We start from the raw sequence: 17,544 nt of genomic DNA on the forward strand, positions 1-17,544 counted from the left end.
CCCGCGCGGCGGGCGGGGCCGGGCTGCTGGGCGCCAGCTTCAAGTCCACGGGCTCGTCGGTGCCCGAGCTGGAGTACGCGGCGGCCGAGTACGAGCGGCTCAAGAAGGAGTACGAGATCTTCCGGGTCAGCAAGAACCAGGAGCTGTTGTCCATGGGCCGCCGCGAGGCCAAGCTGGACACGGAGAACAAGCGGCTGCGGGCCGAGCTGCAGGTGAGCGGCGACCGCCTCGCCGTCCGCCCTGCCCCCCGGCCCGTCCTCCCCGCCCCGGCCGTCCTGTGCGGAGCTGGCGGGACGGACCCCCGTCCGGGGGGTCGTTATTTGCTGAGTCTCCGCTTAACTCTTGGTCAGCCCCCTGTCCCTTTGCAATGTCGGATCCGCGCATTCAGGCCCCCTGGAGCAGCTAGCCGAGCACGGGAGCCGCGGGGCTGCTCCCCACGAAGTAGACGGCCAACTGGAGGCTCCGCAGGCGGCTGCCGCGGACCCCTGCTGACGCAGCCTAACACAGGCTTGGGAGTGAGGTGCTCCGCGCCCCGACCCCAGGGGCGTACAGACCTCCAGGGAGGGGCTGACGGCCAGGTTCTGTCCAAGCACCACAGCAGGGTTTCAGTGATCTTGATGTGAATTGTTCTGGAAACCTGTTTTCACCGTCTTAAACGCTGTGGCTGAAAACCCTCCCTAGAGGTAGTCAAAACTCAGTCCATTGGTTAGTTCATGCAGAGCGCTTGGCGCAGGCCGTCCTTTGTGGTAAGTCCTAAGGTAGCATATAAGCAACAGTTGCTCTACTGCGAGCAGAATTCTGAGACTTTATGCTAGCGTTTTAGGGGGCGCAAGAGTGTCGTTCGTTCCTCTTCTTTACTATGGGGGAGACTTCTAGACAGCCCAAGAGTTCCTGGGCTCATCACGGTAGGAGTTAAAATAAATACCACATCTCTCATTTATGTAAAAGAAAGAAGCCACCTTTCTAGCGTGGGCATTCTGCTAGTCAGGTTTCTTGACCCCTTTGCTGTCTTTATGTAGTTAACATGTCATCAAGGCTATACTTTCAGGGATCGTTTCTATAGTATGTGCTTAACATGTTATCTGGGAAGATTTACTTACCAGCAGTCTGTTTGCCATCTTATCAGTTAGTTCCCTATGCTCTATGTACCTGATTTCGTGTGTCTAGGCCTTTGGAAACCACTGTGAGATGTCAGGGAGAAAACAAGGCTAGCTGGGTGTGATAGTGCATGTCTATAATCCTAACATTCTGGGAGGCTGAGACAGGAGGATTACAAGTTTGAGCCCATTATAAGTAATTTAATAAAACCTTGTCTCAAAATAAAACGGACGTAGGCTGTAGCTCAGCGCAAAGGCCCTGGGTTCAGTCTCCGGTACCAAGAAAAGAAAAGGTTAAGCCAAACAGGCAGAGTGCCGGGAGCGCTGACAAGCGCCACATACCCAGCTTACTCCTCTTACCAGTCCTGGTTGCATGTGTAACCCAGTTGCTTCCTTTCTCACACAGCAAGCGTGAAAGAAACACACATGTGCATTTCATTCAGGTCAGACATTCGCTGAGGCCCGAAGTGTCAGATGGTATGATGACTAAGATAGCACCAAGGAGTACACAGACTCCCAGAATTAACTACCCTCCAAGTGAAACTTCCAAATGGTATTTTTATTCTCTTAGAGATGGAAAAACTGAGACGTGGGGAAGTTTAAGAGCTGATCAGTATTTCAAAGAAAAAGTATCAATTTCTCTTGAAACCTTAATGTCTAAGTGTGTTCATTTGCTATAGATCAAGCATGTTTGCATTTTTCCCATTAATGTGATTGAATAAAGTGGCAACATGTGTTGAGAATGGACAAAATAGTAGATTATTAAAATTCTAGTACATATAACATATGTAAGCATGTGAAATTTGGGAGAAAGTTTTATTAAGCAATAACAGGGTAATTTATTCCAGGCGCTTCAGAAAACTTACCAGAAGATTCTTCGGGAAAAAGAATGTGCTCTAGAAGCAAAATACCAAGCAATGGAGAGAGCAGCTACCTTTGAAAATGACAGAGATAAAGTTAAAAGGCAATTCAAGGTAATTCCTTGCAGTTTCACCCTCAGAGTCACACACAAAAGAGTATACAAGTTCATGTAATACTGTGATGAATAAGTAGAATAATGTAAAATTCATGGAAAGTTCTAAGAACTGGAGTAAAGCACTTCTTACATTTTTGAGTTGGATGTGGTAAACTTGAAATAGTTTCAAAGAAAAGAGGTAAAAGTGAACATTCTAATAGAACTTTTGAAAAAGAGGAAAGCGGCGTTATATGTTGGAAATCTTTCTGAAATGTCGGGCGATGCTGTGTAAAAGGGCGCTCTGGGGAAGGAGAGAGAGAAAACTGTACTCAGCTCCATGTAGTGCCTGCAACAGTCCCTTGCCGCACATCCGTCCTGCCAGAGTCCCAGGGGGCTCCAGTTAGGAACCAGGAAGGGACAGTTTCTGGGATATTCATCCTACGAAGGAGGAGACAGAGGACCAAATGAGTATAACTGTGTGAGTGAAAGATGCTGCTCTTAAAAGTTGATGGCACAACTTTTTCATTGTGGAAAAGAACTCAACACTCTCCTTTTGAAAAGATTTTTAGGGAGACCAAAGAAAATGAAATTCAGGACTTACTGCGGGCCAAGCGAGAGCTGGAGAGCAAACTGCAGAGGTTGCAGGCTCAGGGGATCCAAGTATTTGATCCTGGAGAGTCGGATTCAGATGACAACTGCACGGATGTTACTGGTAAATTCACTTTCTGTTCATAGTATTCTGAGTGGTAGTGATAGTGATCAGCATAGCTGTAGTGATATTGTAGAGCTGACTCTGGATTCTGCTCTATGCCTTTCACTTGTCTGTATTAGCTGGGTAGTTACTTAAACTGTTTTTACAGAGTTGTGCTTCTCTGTCTCTTGGCTGTCCGGGTACCACCTCTCCTTGAAGTATATGATGTAGCAGGCATAGGTTCCTTCGATAGCTTTTCTTTATGGTCTAAGACAGCTGTGCCAGGACCCGCCATCACACCTGCATTTTAGCCAAGGAGGCACAGGAAGAGGAGAACACATTGCTGTCCTAGAAGGCACAACTTGAAAGATTTGCAAATCGCTTCTGCTTAAATGCCCTTGTCCAGAACTTACTTAGAAAGATTGGAAAGTGTAATTAATAGCGAGGCAGACATGTGTCCAGATAAAGTGTGCGCTTCTGTTAGTAGAGGCAGAGGAAAATGGATATTGTAGTATTCTCTGCAGCCTTATTCTTCCACATAGTGAGGTGTTCTGTGCACCTGTCATTTAGAAGACTGGCAGTATATTTCACTGAGTGGTTTCCATTTGTAGTTTTGTGAGTTATTCGAAAAGTTTTTCGCTTTAGAATTAAACATACAAAATACATTTTTCTGGAACAAAGAGCCTGAAATCACAGAATGAAAGTGTTCACCATATTCTTAAATAAAACAGTAACAGAGTCTGACTAACACTGAAAAAAGCAAAAGATTCTATATACAGAGGAAAAGTTCAATCACTTTGTAAGGCGGTGTCATGATGTCTCCCAAAACGATACACTTTGGAGTAAAATATGGTAACTGATCACTCTCTTTTAACTTCTATTTTAGTCCTATTGGAATTGACTGGTATCTGCAACATTTATTGCTAGTTTTTGAGAAAAAGATGAAGTGATTCTTAGTAACAATGAGCAACTGAAAAAAACGCCTTTATACGGTCACATTGGTCATCAGGAGTGTCTCAGCATTGGCATGTCCAAATGTAATGTTGCAGAGCGACCCTAACTGTCTTGGAAAGTTCACAAAACAACTTAATATTTTCTTCTGGGTCTTTCTTTGTCCTATTTCAATTTAAAGCTGAAGAAAGAATGCTTGAGGGAAAGTCCCCATTTGAGATTCAGAAAGCTACTAAATAAACTTAGTTTTGTCAGGGATGTACCCCAAACAACAGTCTACTTTTAGGTAGTCCAGGATGCCATATAGATAAGCTGGCAAATATGAGTTATTAGGAAGTTAAATATTATAAGTAGCTATTGATTCAGATGTTAATTTCATGGTTCTGGGAAGTTGAAAAAGATGCACTCCCTGTGCAGACAGCTTACATCGTAATGGACTGAAGGTACTAATTATTAGTGCATGAGAAACAATCTGTCTGAAGTTCTTTCCTTAAAATCTTAATTGATACATAAGATATAGTTAAAAGTGGTTTTTAGAACTTTATATGAGAGTTTTTAGCTGCTCTGTTACTGTAATTCCTTTGTTTTTTTGTACTCTTTGTTTTTTTCTTCTTTCCCTTTTAATCCCCTCTTTAAATTTGAGATGATAACAAGAATTATGTTAATCAGAACCTTGGAATTTTGTCAAAAATTGGTAGCAAAGTACTGTCAAAATTATTAAATATTTCCTCAATTTATAATATTGTATTTTTAACATAAGAAATCCTGCTTAATATTTGTGATGAGGGTTTGGACATTTGGTAAGATACAAATCTCTTGCTCTAACAGCTTCTGGAACCCAGTGTGAGTACTGGGCCGGCGGAGCCCTGGGCAGCGAGCCCTCCCTGGGGAGCATGATCCAGCTGCAGCAGTCCTTCCGAGGCCCGGAGTTTGCACACAGTTCTGTAGATGTAGAGGGGCCCTTTGCAAATGTCAACAGAGGTAACACCTGCCACTTGCCAGTTACCTGCCTGGTGGTAGTGACTTGATCTTCTATAATCTTAGCTACGAGAGCTTTCATCAGCAGAGCCTGCAGTTTGCATTCTGGGTTCTTTCCATGGACAAACCATTGTGCACTGACGCCATAACTGACCAGGAGTGACAAGATTACAAATTCATATGGGGATCGGATGCCAGCCAGCCTGACCAGCCAGGTTCTAGTACATGTGCATCTGCTCTGAACTCCCAGGCACTTTAGTTGAACAGCAAGAGTTTGATGCAGATTAACTGAGAAAAAAAGAGGTTTTAGTTGTTCTCTCTGTTTCCTTGACACTGTTAAAAGTTAGAGCATGTCATGGAACACAGTACAAAAAGCCCTGTTAGACCATATAGTAATCTAAATCCAAAGAATTTGCTCATTAATTTTATATAGTGTTCAGAAAGCTGTAAGATCTGTTCAGAATTTCAGTATCAGTGTAAACCTAAGAAGTTGTAAGTACCTCTACTTTTTCTTAAAACTGGAAGTTATTTTTGTGTTAGTAAAATGAAAATCATTTTTTAAATCATGTTTTATTTAGGCAAGTATATATTAAAATTTTCATTTTCAACCAGGTATGATGGCACATGGCACGTGTCTTGCCTCTCAGCACTTTGGGAGGCTGAAGCAAGAGGATCATTCCAAGCTTGAGGCCAGCCTGGGCTAGATAGCATGAGGCCTTGTCTCAAAACAAAACAAAACAGAAGTTTTATTCTCACTAAGCCAGTATAAGGCTGCCTTTCATTTTATACCATTCTTAAACTTGCCTGAATCTAGTTCAAGAGAAAGCTGGTAAAACGATAGGTTATCCTAAGAATGCTGACCCCTGTCGAGGAGCAGCTTGTGTCAGATAGTTCTGTGACATTTGACTGGAACCTCTGCTACTCCAGGGAAGACCACGTGTGACAGTTGCTGCTTTAAATCCCACAGCAGAATTAGACACTAGAGAACTGATTCCCTTCTGTGTTGTTTTAGGAGCTATGTCAGTTTGAACACATGAGATCAGATTGCATTCTGTATGCCTGCTGTGTGTTGTTAGTCTTTTTTGGAATCATCTTGTCCAATGTGTTCTGGTGGTTTTTCATGCACATATAAAAATTCTGTTTTCAGATGACTGGGATGTTGCTGTAGCTAGTTTGCTGCAGGTTACTCCCTTGTTCTCACATTCTCTGTGGAGTAACACTGTCAGATGTTACCTCATTTACACAGACGAAACCCAGCCTGAAATGGACCTTTTCCTGAAGGTGAGGATATTTATACATTCTGCATTCACTGCTCTAGAATGTAAGTTAGTGTTATATCATATTCAAATGACTATTGTATCTAAACCAAGCAGATTACTACTGACCAGGTGACACATCTTAAGGAATCAGAAGCATCTTGAGCTTCTCTCAAGAGAAAATCTTCTAGTATATGCACAGAAAGATGGCTGGTGAGCTACAGTGTTCTGTGTTTTAACTTCCTGGGGGTGGCTTTCTTAGGACAGGAGCTGAAACACAAGATTCTAACTAGTTGTAGCTGGTTTTGAATATCAAATTGAGGTGTTGGAACTTTATATTTTTAAATACTTCACTGCCTATTGTCCAAAACCTTTAAGACCCTCACTGACCAGGCCTACTTCAGCTACCTCTGACAGTTTTGTCCTTCAAACTGTTCTAGGTAGTAACAAAGTTTAATCCTTGTCATGTTTTTAAAAAATTTTTCAAGGCAGCCCTTGGAGATATTATAAGCAGGGGTCGGCTGATCATAGCCTGTGGGCCACTTCCGGCCTGCTGCCTGGTTTCACATGGCCCATGGCTGATACTGGTTATCGCATTTTAAATGGCTGAGGAAAAAAACAAAATAAAAACCAAAAAATGGAAGAATAATATTTTATAACGTGGAAATTATATTAAATTCAAATTTTAATGTCTATAAATAAAGCTTTATTGGGACATTAAGCCCAGCCATATATATATAAAAATATATATATATATATATTTCATGTACAGTGATATGTCTATGATTGTACTACAAGACATCTAGGTAGCAGAGTAAATTGTGATAGAAACCAAACAGACCGCAAAGATCCTTGCTAAAACAGCCAGTTTGTTAAGCAGTTATTTTTGTGAAGATATTTGCCATCTAACCCTTTGTAGAAACAGTTTGCCTACCGCTGTTCCAAGTGACTTGTAAATAAACCTGCATGCCACAAGCTAAACCCGCCATATTAATTTCCTTCAGATTGATTAATTCATTTAGCTTTCCTTTGTGATACTTCTTAATTTTGGTGAAGAAGATAAAACAAGGACGTTTTGAGGGTATTATTAATTTCTTACATACTAATCATTTCTCAGTAACTTATTGTGGACCAACATATTTTTACCAGATATCTGTCTGTTTTGGTGTTCAAATAGATCATAGTAGAAGTTTTATACAACATATAGATCTACAGGTCTATTTTTATTTGGCCGTTTGGTGTTTGGGGTTTTTTGGGGGTTTTTTTGTGGGTTTTTTTGAGACAGAGTCTTGCTGTGTAATTCAGGCTGTCCTAGAACTTGCTATGTAGCCCAGGCTGATCTCCCATTTGTGGCAATCCTTCTGCCTCAGCTTCTGGACTGCTGGGATTATAGGCATGCACCACCACACTCAGGTGGAGCTATATTTTTCATTCCTTAGAATAAAAAAAAAAAACCCAAATAATTTATAATAGATAATAGCAAAAAGAAGCAAATACTGAAGCAAAATAGTCTAATACTTTCTCCTGTTGTTATGATTATAAAATAGATCGTTTTCTAAGCTGGCAAATAGCTATGTTATTAAGTGACTATTATTGTTGGGTGAAGTGAGAAATGAGCCTTTTTTTCCCTTTAAAATGTGGTTATTATTTAAAAATTTTTACGTTGAAAAATACACAACATAACCTGTTCTAAAGTTTGTCTGTTAAAGTATTATGGATCTTACTATAACTTTAGTTAACTACAATATACTTTTATATAATTTAATTTGTTTTTAGGACTATTCGCCTAAACTTAAAAGAATGTGTGAGTCAATGGGATATTTTTTCCACGCTATTTATTTTCCAATAGATGTTGAAAATCAGTACCTCACTATAAGAAAATGGGAAATTGAGAAGAGTTCTTTAGTTATTTTATTCATTCACTCAACTTTACCAAGGTAAGCTCTTTTAAAACATCTATAATGTATTAGCCACATTAGCTGTAAATAGAATTGAAATTACCAAATGAACTTCAAAGAGAAGTTCTAATTATATTCTTATAATAAAAAACAATAGGTGAATCCAGGCATGGTGATGCACACCTGTAATCCCTGCATTCTGGGAGGCTGAGGCAAGAGGATTACAAGTTTGAGCCCAGCCTCAAAAACTTAGCAAGACCCTATCTTAAAAAATAAAAAAGTTATTTTATTAAAAAATAACTCAGTGCAAAGGCCCTGGGTGCAAGCTTTGCTACTAAAAAAAAAAAAAAAGGGAGAAAAAATTTAAAAAGAAGATAAACAGTGTGTAAAATTCAATAAATTCTATAACTATGTCATGCTTAAATAAAGAATTAAAATTTTTAGACTGTGGGGACTGTTCATAGGTCATATGATTAGCATCATTGTCATAGAGATTTTAATTAGGCATTGGTTAAATTGTTTGGTTTTGTAAATAAAGTATACATGGAACAAATTCATTTTCATTTACTTACATATTCTCTCTGGCTGTTTTCGTAGTACAACAGCAAATTTGAGTGTGTAGTGTGTAGTTTATAGAAAAATGTGTCTTCTAAAGCCTGAAATATTTACTCTCTTAGTCCTTTACTGAAGAAGTTGATGATCACTGATTTCCATAAGTAACATCAACTTTCATGTTTTCTTTCTTTGGGGAGAACTGGAGTGGTAAGAGTGGCACCTCAGTTCATGAACTTAATTCTTTCCATGATTCTGGTCACACAGTTCATTCCACGATTCTGGTTGCAACTTGCTTACCACTTGCAACTTGGAATCAGGATTATGGAATAAATTCTATGACCAGAATCCTGGAAAGAATTAAGTCCATGGATTGAGCTACCACTGTATATGAACTTGATATGTTATGTGTGTACTTGAACACTGGTATAGATGTTGAACCATAATCTGAATGCTGTGAGGAGCTCACTACTTAGGCCCAATAAAATGAACAGTTTTTTTACAGTGTGTGTGCATCATCATGCTGATGAATCTTTGTGCAAATGAAGATTTTTTAACCAGTTAGATATGTAAATAGAAGAAAAAATAAGCTTAACAATAGATTAATTTTCTTTGTAGATTTTTGCCTGATTGGATTTAACGCTTCCAAAGCATTTCTCTTTTTTTGCTTATGGATCAGCTCTAACTTTAACAGTGTACACAGTGTTGGGGCCTCATGTTTCACCAGTTTTCCTCCGTTGTCACTCAGCACTGGCCCTTAAGACTCTGCCATGTGGCCAGGTGTAGTGGTGCACACCTGTAATCCAGCACTTACGAGGCTGGGATTACAGCCTCCTAAGAGGATGGTTTTGAGTTTGAGCCTGGGCTACAAAGGAGTTCAAGGCCAGGCTGAACTGTATAGCAAAACCCTGTTTCAAAAACACAAAAGCAAAAAAAAGATTCCGCCCTGTGGCTGGGTGGGCTGGACACCAGCTGGCAGGGAGACTTCCTCTAAAATGTGTCTGGGTCTAGGGAGCTCTTTAACTTGATTGTCTTCAGTTGAGTTTCATTACTACCCCCCCAACGATTTCTTTTTCTTCTGTTTGTATATTTGCTAAGGATATATCTTGTTTTATTGATAAATATTTGGGTAGTATTTTATCTTACTTGATAATGACATTGGTTGTGACATCATTTTTAAAATTTTTATCTTTAATCTTTGAAACCATCTTGTTTTTTTCTTTACCTAAAAGAAATACATTTGCTAAGAAAATATTGTACATTATTTTGACATTTTTAACATTTGTTTTTATCTAAATTTTAAACTTTTCTTTACCTTGTTTAAACTTTCTTTTTCCTCTCATTTCCTTCATATTTTATTATGTTATGTCATTGTTTCTTTCATTTATGTTAAGAAGTGTGGCAGGAGGGATGGACTTCGCGCCATCACCAAGGTTGTCAGGGCCTTTCTTTCTCACAGGTTGTTTCTTACCTCCCCGAGTAGCTCTTCCATCCCCCAAAAGATGAGCTAGAAAAACTGCTTTTAGACAGCTTGGGGGCTTTATGGTGAAACAATTTCATGATCAATATATGTGATGGAACCTGTAGAGTCTCTTAAAGATACTGTTTGCCACCTAATTCACTCTTCATATAAGAAATCCTGTAGTTAAAAACGTTCATAACCTGGGTTATGAAAGTATTGGATTTGAAGCAGTCTTTGTGGGCGTCGTGCTTAGCCATAGGAGGGGAGAGTAGGTAGGAGGTTGTACTTAGTGAGGAACACGGGCGGTGCCTCTTCACCATCGTTCTTCAGAGAAGGCACAGGAGAAGGAGGTAGTCAGACTTCTGCCACTGCTCTTCTTTTATATATTTGATCTGCATGGCAGAGGTAAGAGAAGTCTCTTAGGAAGAAGCATGGGAACTGAAATACAGAGTGTCTAGCAGAGACTGGCTGAATAACAAGATTTCAGGTGAAGATCTCAAAGTGGGACACTTTGCTCCTGATTGGCCTGCCCTCATCACTCAGGATCCTCCTGGGCAGCCAGGTTCCCTGAGAATGCCTGATGCTAAGGAGAAGCGAGGGCTGCATCTCCCATCGGATGGCAGCCTCTCATCTTGGCAGCACAGAGGGGCAGCTGCAACTGGTTTTCTTCAGGGGATCACCTGTCTTCGAGGGAGAAGACGTCTCTCTTGGGAAGCCGTCAGTGCCCAAAAGGATAATTGTGTCACCTTTGGGGACTTCTTAGGCCTTTTTCTTGGTTTTGTTCCTTTCTTTTTAACCGGACTCCTGTAGTTTCCTCATCGACTTCCGTTAAGTGGGAGCTCCTGGTCTGTGGTTGAACTTTCGTCATTACTGCCAGCCTCACCTTTTGAGCTCTTCCTCCAGCCGCAGGAGCTCCCTCCGCGTTTGTCCTCTCAGACCGCTTTCCACCTGGATCCCACAGGGAACATTATCACTGCGTGCTCTCTGACTGCAGCAGTTACTAACTCATGAGCTCTTATTTAACCTGTACGCTTCCCTTCTGCTAGAGTATTTGGTCCGAGTGCCAGAGGCCACATCTTTTCTTCTGAGCCGTGTCGATTTTGCAGGGTGTGCACCTGAGCAGAAGGCCCACCCTTTGGTAGTGAGGTGGGCCACAGACTTTTCCCACGGCGATCACCTAGGGAACATTTTTTTTAACTTTAAAGAGAAAAAAAATGATAATAAAACAGTTTCAAAACAAGCGGCTGGGGATTTAGCTCAGTGGCAGGGCGCCTGCCTGGCAAGCACAAGGATGTGAGTTCAATTCCTGGTACCGGAAGAAAACCAAAAAACAAAACAAACAAACAAAACAGATTAGTAGGAGAGTTATGATAATTGTGTATTGTTGCCTTCCTAGCAGTTCTTCAGAGTGCAAGATGTAGGAGTGATATCTTGTCCAAACATTTTAGCACAAACCCTTCTTTTCAGTGAACTACAAAAAGTAGCTATATAACTATCTTAACTATCTTGTGTATAAATATATTTTTTTCTTTTTCCCTTCTTCCTTTCCCCTTTCTGCCATCACAGTTTGTCTTTTCTTTTGAACAGTTTCTTCTCAATTCTAAATATCTATTATACATTTTGAACCTTATTTACCCCTTCAGTTTCTCACACTAGGGAGATAATACAGTGTTTACACATATGGATCTGATTTATTTCACCTATGAATATGGACTCGAGTTGCATCCATTTACCTGTAAAAGTCTCTGGTTTATCCTTTATAGCTGAGTAATACTCCATTATATAAAAATACCACATCTTTTTTATCCATTCCTTGGTTGATGGGCATTTGGGTTGTTTCCAAGACTTAGCTATTACAAATTGTGCTGTTGTAAACATGGATGCACATATATCAAGGTGGTGTAATGTTTTTAATTCTTCTGGAAATGTACCTAGAAGAGGAATGGCTCAGTCAAATGGGACCTTAAATCCTAGTTTTTTTTTAAGGAAACTCCACCAACAGTGGAGAAGGGTTCCTTTTTCCTCACAACCCCTCCACCATTTCTTATTGGTTGATTTCTTGAAGACATTCTTTCTGAGATGAGATGGAATCTCAGTGTTGTTTTAATTTGTGTCTCTTGAATGACCATTGGTGTTGAACATTTTTTCATATATTTATTTGCCATTTGTATTTTTCATCTAAGAAGTATGTCCATTTTTGGATTAAGTTTTTGATTTTGGAGAGACTGATTTTATTCAATTCCTCATATGTTCTAGATACAAGTCCTTTATCTGGGGGACAACTGGCTATAATTTTTTTCCCAGTCTGTGAGTTGTCTTTTCACTCTGTTGGTGATTTCTTTTGTTATGTAAAAGCTTTTTAATAAAGTGAGATCCCATGTGTTGATTCTTTGTAATATTTCCCTTGCAGTCTGGGTTTTGTTCATGAAGTCTCTGCCTATACATGTCTGATTTCTACGTATTTTCCCTTCCTAAATTTAGTGCTTCTATTTTAATATTTAGATCTCTGATCCATTTTGATTTTAGTTTACTGCATGGTAATAGACATGGGTCTAGTTTTAGTCTTCAGCATGTGGAAAGCTAGTTTTTCCAGCACCATTTGTTAAAGAGGCTGTCTTTCTTCCAGTGAATATGTTTGGCTCTTTGTCAAAGATAAGGTAGATAAGGTGGCTGAGTGTGTTTGTGGTTGTGCCTGTATCTTCTCTTCTGTTCCACGGATCCTCAGACCCCTTTTTTTTGTTTTTTGTTTTTTTGCCAGTACTGTTTTGATTTTATCACAGTAGCTTTGTGGTATAATTTCAGGTCTGGGATTGTGATGCTCCCTGACTTATCTTTGTTGCCCAGGATTGCCTTTGCTATTCTAGGTCTCTTCTGGTTCCAGATGAATTAGGAATGTTTTCTCTGTATCTCTGAGGTATGCTGATGGTATTTTGATTGGGATTGCATTAAATCTGTATGGCAGTTTTGGGAGTATGACTAGTTTCACTATGTTGGTTCTTCCTATCTAAAAGCAAGGGATGTCTTTCCATTTTCTGATATCTTCTTCAATCTTCTTTTTTAGTGTACTATAATTTTCACTGTACAGATATTTTATATCCTTTGTTAGATTGATTCCTAAGTAATTCATTTTTTAAAATGCTATTGTGAAGGGTGTGCTTTCCCTAATTTCTCTCTCTGTGAGTTTGTTTCTTATGTAAAAGAATGCTATTGATTTTTGAGTGTTGACTTTGTGTCCCGCTACACTATTGAGTTGGATGTTAACTTTACAAGTTTTCTGGTGGAGTTTTTGGAGTTTTCTATGTAGAGTGTCATGTCATATACAAATAATGATAATTTAATTTCTTCCTTTCCTATCTTTATACCTTTCATTTTTTTATGTTGTCTAATTGCTCTGGCTAATGTTTCCAGCACTATATTGAATAGGAGTGGTGATATGTTGTTCCTGATGTTAGAGTGAAAGCTTTCAGTTTTTGACTTTTGACATACTAAAACAGTTTTGACATACTAAAACTTTCAGTTTTAGTATGATATTGGCTGTTGGTTTGTCATTGGTGGCTTTTATAAGATTGAGGTAAAGATCATCTATTCCAGTTTTCTGTAGAATTTATCATGAATGGGTGTGGGACTTTGTCATATGCTTTTTCTGCATCTATTCAGATGATCGTGTGATTTTTTGTCTTTGGTTCTGTTTATATGGTGTGTTTCATTTATTGATTCACATATGATGAACCATCCTTGCATCCCTGGGATGAATCCTACTTGGTTGTGATGTGTAATCTTGTTAATGATTTGCTGCATTCTGTTTGCCAGTATCTTAGTAAGGATTTTTGCATCTATGTTCGTTAGGGAGATTGGCCTGGTAATTTCCTTTTTGGTTGGGTTCTTCTCTAGTTTTGGAATCAGGGTAATACTTGCTTTTAGAATTATTTTGGAAGTACTGCTTCCCTTTCAGTTTCTTTAAAGAGTTTCAGCATTATTGGCATTAGTTCTTCTCTAAATTTCATACAGAACTCAACAATGAATCTGTCAGGGCCTGGGCTTTTGTTTGTTGGCAAATTTTTAATTATATTTTCAATTTCATTGGCAGATGTTGGGTTACTTAGAATTTTTATATCTTCTTGATTTAGTTTTGGCAATTCCGTTGTGTTTAGGAATCTGTCCTACTGTGTTTTCCAACTTATTAAAATATAGACTCTCACAATAGATATTGATTTCCTGAATTTCTGTGGGGTCTATTGTGATTTCACAAAGGGACCATTTAAACTGCGAAATTCTGTAAAACATGGTCAGAATGATTTTAACATGGACAACATCTATGGATTGCACAGGTAGGATCATCACTGATATATCTAATCATTTTTCCTTCATCTTTGGGGTTAATACTTTAATTTGCAAATATTTAATACACACACCAAATTTGCCTCTCCAGACGACTTTCATGTAATGTTTCCTGGAAAGGGAAATTGGTTGCAGTGCTCCTGTCATATAGAAAAATCCAATAGATTATTCTAAGATTTTTCAAGAACATTTGTGAAAATTATAATCATGGTTTTGTAGCAGAGTTTTAACTTTTGAAAAGGCTTTACTGCTAATTGTTTGCTAGCCATTTGACCTTCCCTAGTGACCCCCAGATCTTTCTCATAGTAGATATTGCATATAAGAACTCAGGGAAGAAAAGAGCTATCAAAAATATTCCTGTGGGGAGAACAGCACTTGTTCTGCAGCTGAGCCTTTCCCTGCCACTTGACATTGTAGGAAACCCCAGGACTAGCTCTTAGGTTGGTTGATTGACTGTGCAGTGTAGCACAAGAGATGCTTATTTCCACTGTAGCCTTTTGCAGGAGGACTGTGAAGAAGCTTTTCTGAAAAACACTGCAGGGAAACCACGATTAATTTATCGTCGTTTGGAGGATGGGAAGGTCAGCTCTGACTCTGTCCAGCAATTGATCGATCAAGTGTGTGACCTCAGCAAGGCCCCCAAAGCCAAGGTAAAATTCCTGGGAAATTTATTTAAGAATGGATTTAGTAGAGGGAAGAGCCAGAGCAAAGGCCCTGAGGTGGGCCTGAGCCTGGGTGCTTAGAGGGGAAGGGAGCCAGTGGTCCTGGACCACAGTGAGTAAGGGCAGTCGCAGGAGGTGCTGAAGAGCCCCGAGATGCTTTTAGGACTTGTGTTTTTCTCCTGGGAGTGAGCTGGTGGGTCACAGGACGACCTTTAGCAGAATGATAGGACCTGACACAATCTGTCCCGGTGATCTCTGTGGCTGCTGGGTGCTGTGTGGAGGCATCTTGTGGCCTGAAGAGTCATGGACAGAGTCTGGAGCAACGGCAGTCATTTTGGTGAGAGCGTGGAAGCCAAACCAGGGCCATAGTAGCAGAGATGAAGAGACAAGGCAAAGAAACGAAATGTCTTTCCTTGATTGTACTGTCGTTCACACTAAACCACTCGTGTGGCCTTGGCTAAGTTGCTGTACTTGTCTCAGTGTCATCTTCTGTAAACTGGGGGTAATAGTAGCACCTCATAAGGTTGTGAGGGTGAGCGGGCTTGTGTATGAGGGAGCTAGAATGGTTGCTGACACGTGAGCACTCTCGAGGTGCTCGCCACCACCTCCTCCTCCTGCTGTGACTGTTTTCTTGTTGTTGTAAAACTGTGTGTTTTCCCCAGATCATTGATCACTCTGGAGACCCTGCAGAAGGAGTACATAAAACTTACATTTGTGTGGAGAAGATTATTAAACAGGTAAATATGTGTCTCTTGTAAGATATTACCTAAGATATTTTAAGGCACTTTCCATAAAATTGAGTTTTCCAGAGAAAACCACCTGTTCTTTTGAGAGCAGTATGTTGGAACACCATCATGTCTGCTGGGAGTCCCTGCTGTAGTGTGGTCAGGAAAAATGTGCATTTGACTCAGCCCTCAGAGTCAGGGTGCACTCTGGGTATTCTTGTATTCGAAAAGACCTCAAATTTTCCCTCACATATCCCAGGCAGCAGAGAGGGATGGAAGCATACCTCCAGAAGAATGAGAGTGCAGGCCATCGAGGTGTAGGGAGCTGAAGGCTTCTGTGAAGTTTCATTTGTTATCTCAAAAATGTTATGTGCATCATATATTCTGCTGATTTGACTGTGCTCATTTTTGTACACCATTACCAAAACCATGTATCAGCTGGGCGTGGTGGTGCAACCCGGTAGTCCCAGCACTCAGAGGCCGAGGCAGGAGGGTTGCCTTGAGTTCTGAGCTGCATAAGCAAATTCAAGGCCAGCCTGTACTACATAGTGAGACCCTGTCTCAAAAAAAAAAAATTATGTATCAGCAAAATAGCTGTATCTATGACAAAGAGAAAAAGAAACGCCTCCCCATGTTCATTCAAGTAAAATAAGCACAAGAAGAAGCAGTGTCGCATTTAGCGTGTGCTTGCCCTTCTGGACTGACACCTCCCCAAGAGAACCGGGGTCTCTATTTGAGAAGTAAGGGGTTAGATACAGTCAGGGTCATTTGTTGTCATAGAAAAACAGTGAGCCCAAAACATGACACAACATCTGGAAACATGTTGTGTGTAATGTTCTCTAGTAGAAAAACTGTCATCCATTTTGATCTTTTCAATAGTCTTGCCAATTTTAGGACCAAGGTAAGTAAAACAAACAATAAACTGAACAAAATGAAACTGGCCATATTTACCATCTTTAATGCTTAAAGGACAACATATTTTCAGTGAGCCAATATATTTAAGACTAAATCTGACCGCAGAGATACTTGATATCAAGAAAGTCCATGTTAGTAATTAAATTCTTATGGCCTATTTCTTTGATGTTAGCACACACTTTAAGATTATTCAGTACCCAGGTAAAACCACAGACACTATGTATTGTAGCTGTTTTCAAAAACAAATCCTATATGAGTCAGATATCCCTTTAGTTTTATTTTAAGTAGAAAGAGGTCCTTGTTTATATTTTACTATTATTTGTCTTCATTTTTAAATGAGTATATATTTTTGCAGTTACAACTTTGTTGTATATGTGTTATATACAGGCCATAGGGTTGGACTTGTGTGCTAACCCCTCCCCGAGGAGTGTATTCTTCATGCCCTTCTGTGTCTGTGTTCTTGTTCAGGACATACTGGGCTTTGAGAACACAGACCTGGAGCCTAAGGATTTGGGCGCTGAACAGGCCATTCCAGAAGAGGATGATCTGGGGGATGTTCTGTGGGACATACATGATGAGCAAGAACAGATGGAAGCTTTCCAGCAGGCATCTCATTCAGCCCAGGAGCTGGGATTTGAGAAAGTAAGCTTTTAGAGCACTGCGCTGTTCTAACAAACACCACGCAGTCATCACTTACAGGATGCATGGCGATTGTATTTTCACCTAAGTATAGCTGAGGTTTATGATTGTGTTGTCTGCTCTTAGAGCTAATTGTCCATGTTGAGATGTGCATGTGTTTGTATCACATGAAAGATAAGTCAAGTATACTTGTGACCATGAGTGCTGTGGTTATAGGTTAGGATTTGTCAACCATAGATACATTGCACCGACATCTACAACTCACTTAGACAAGGGTTAGGTTAGCTAGGAAATTTGGTAAGAATTGTAAGGCATCTATTCTTCCCCTATAAGAGACATTCAGGGGGCTGGGGATTTAGCTCAGCGGCAAAAGCGCCTGCCTGGCAAGCACAAAGTCGTGAGTTCTGTTCCCGGTACCGGAGAAA

At 40.1% G+C, this 17,544-nt stretch overlaps 1 protein-coding gene across 1 annotated transcript in view; it reads left to right on the plus strand.

The window, feature by feature from the left end:
• The window catches only part of Nphp3 (nephronophthisis 3 (adolescent)), a gene marked incomplete at its 5' end in the record, with an annotated part of 37,144 nt that continues 19,600 nt past the window's right edge, over positions 1-17,544 (plus strand). The window contains 9 exon segments of the mRNA XM_013505800.1: positions 1-212; positions 1,946-2,071; positions 2,614-2,764; positions 4,523-4,675; positions 5,820-5,953; positions 7,705-7,865; positions 14,672-14,828; positions 15,503-15,577; positions 16,949-17,122. Coding sequence (XP_013361254.1) covers positions 1-212; positions 1,946-2,071; positions 2,614-2,764; positions 4,523-4,675; positions 5,820-5,953; positions 7,705-7,865; positions 14,672-14,828; positions 15,503-15,577; positions 16,949-17,122 — 1,343 coding nt within the window.

The sequence above is a fragment of the Chinchilla lanigera genome, unplaced genomic scaffold, assembly GCF_000276665.1.
Source record: "Chinchilla lanigera isolate Chin_1 unplaced genomic scaffold, ChiLan1.0 scaffold00100, whole genome shotgun sequence".
Taxonomy (NCBI): domain Eukaryota; kingdom Metazoa; phylum Chordata; class Mammalia; order Rodentia; family Chinchillidae; genus Chinchilla; species Chinchilla lanigera.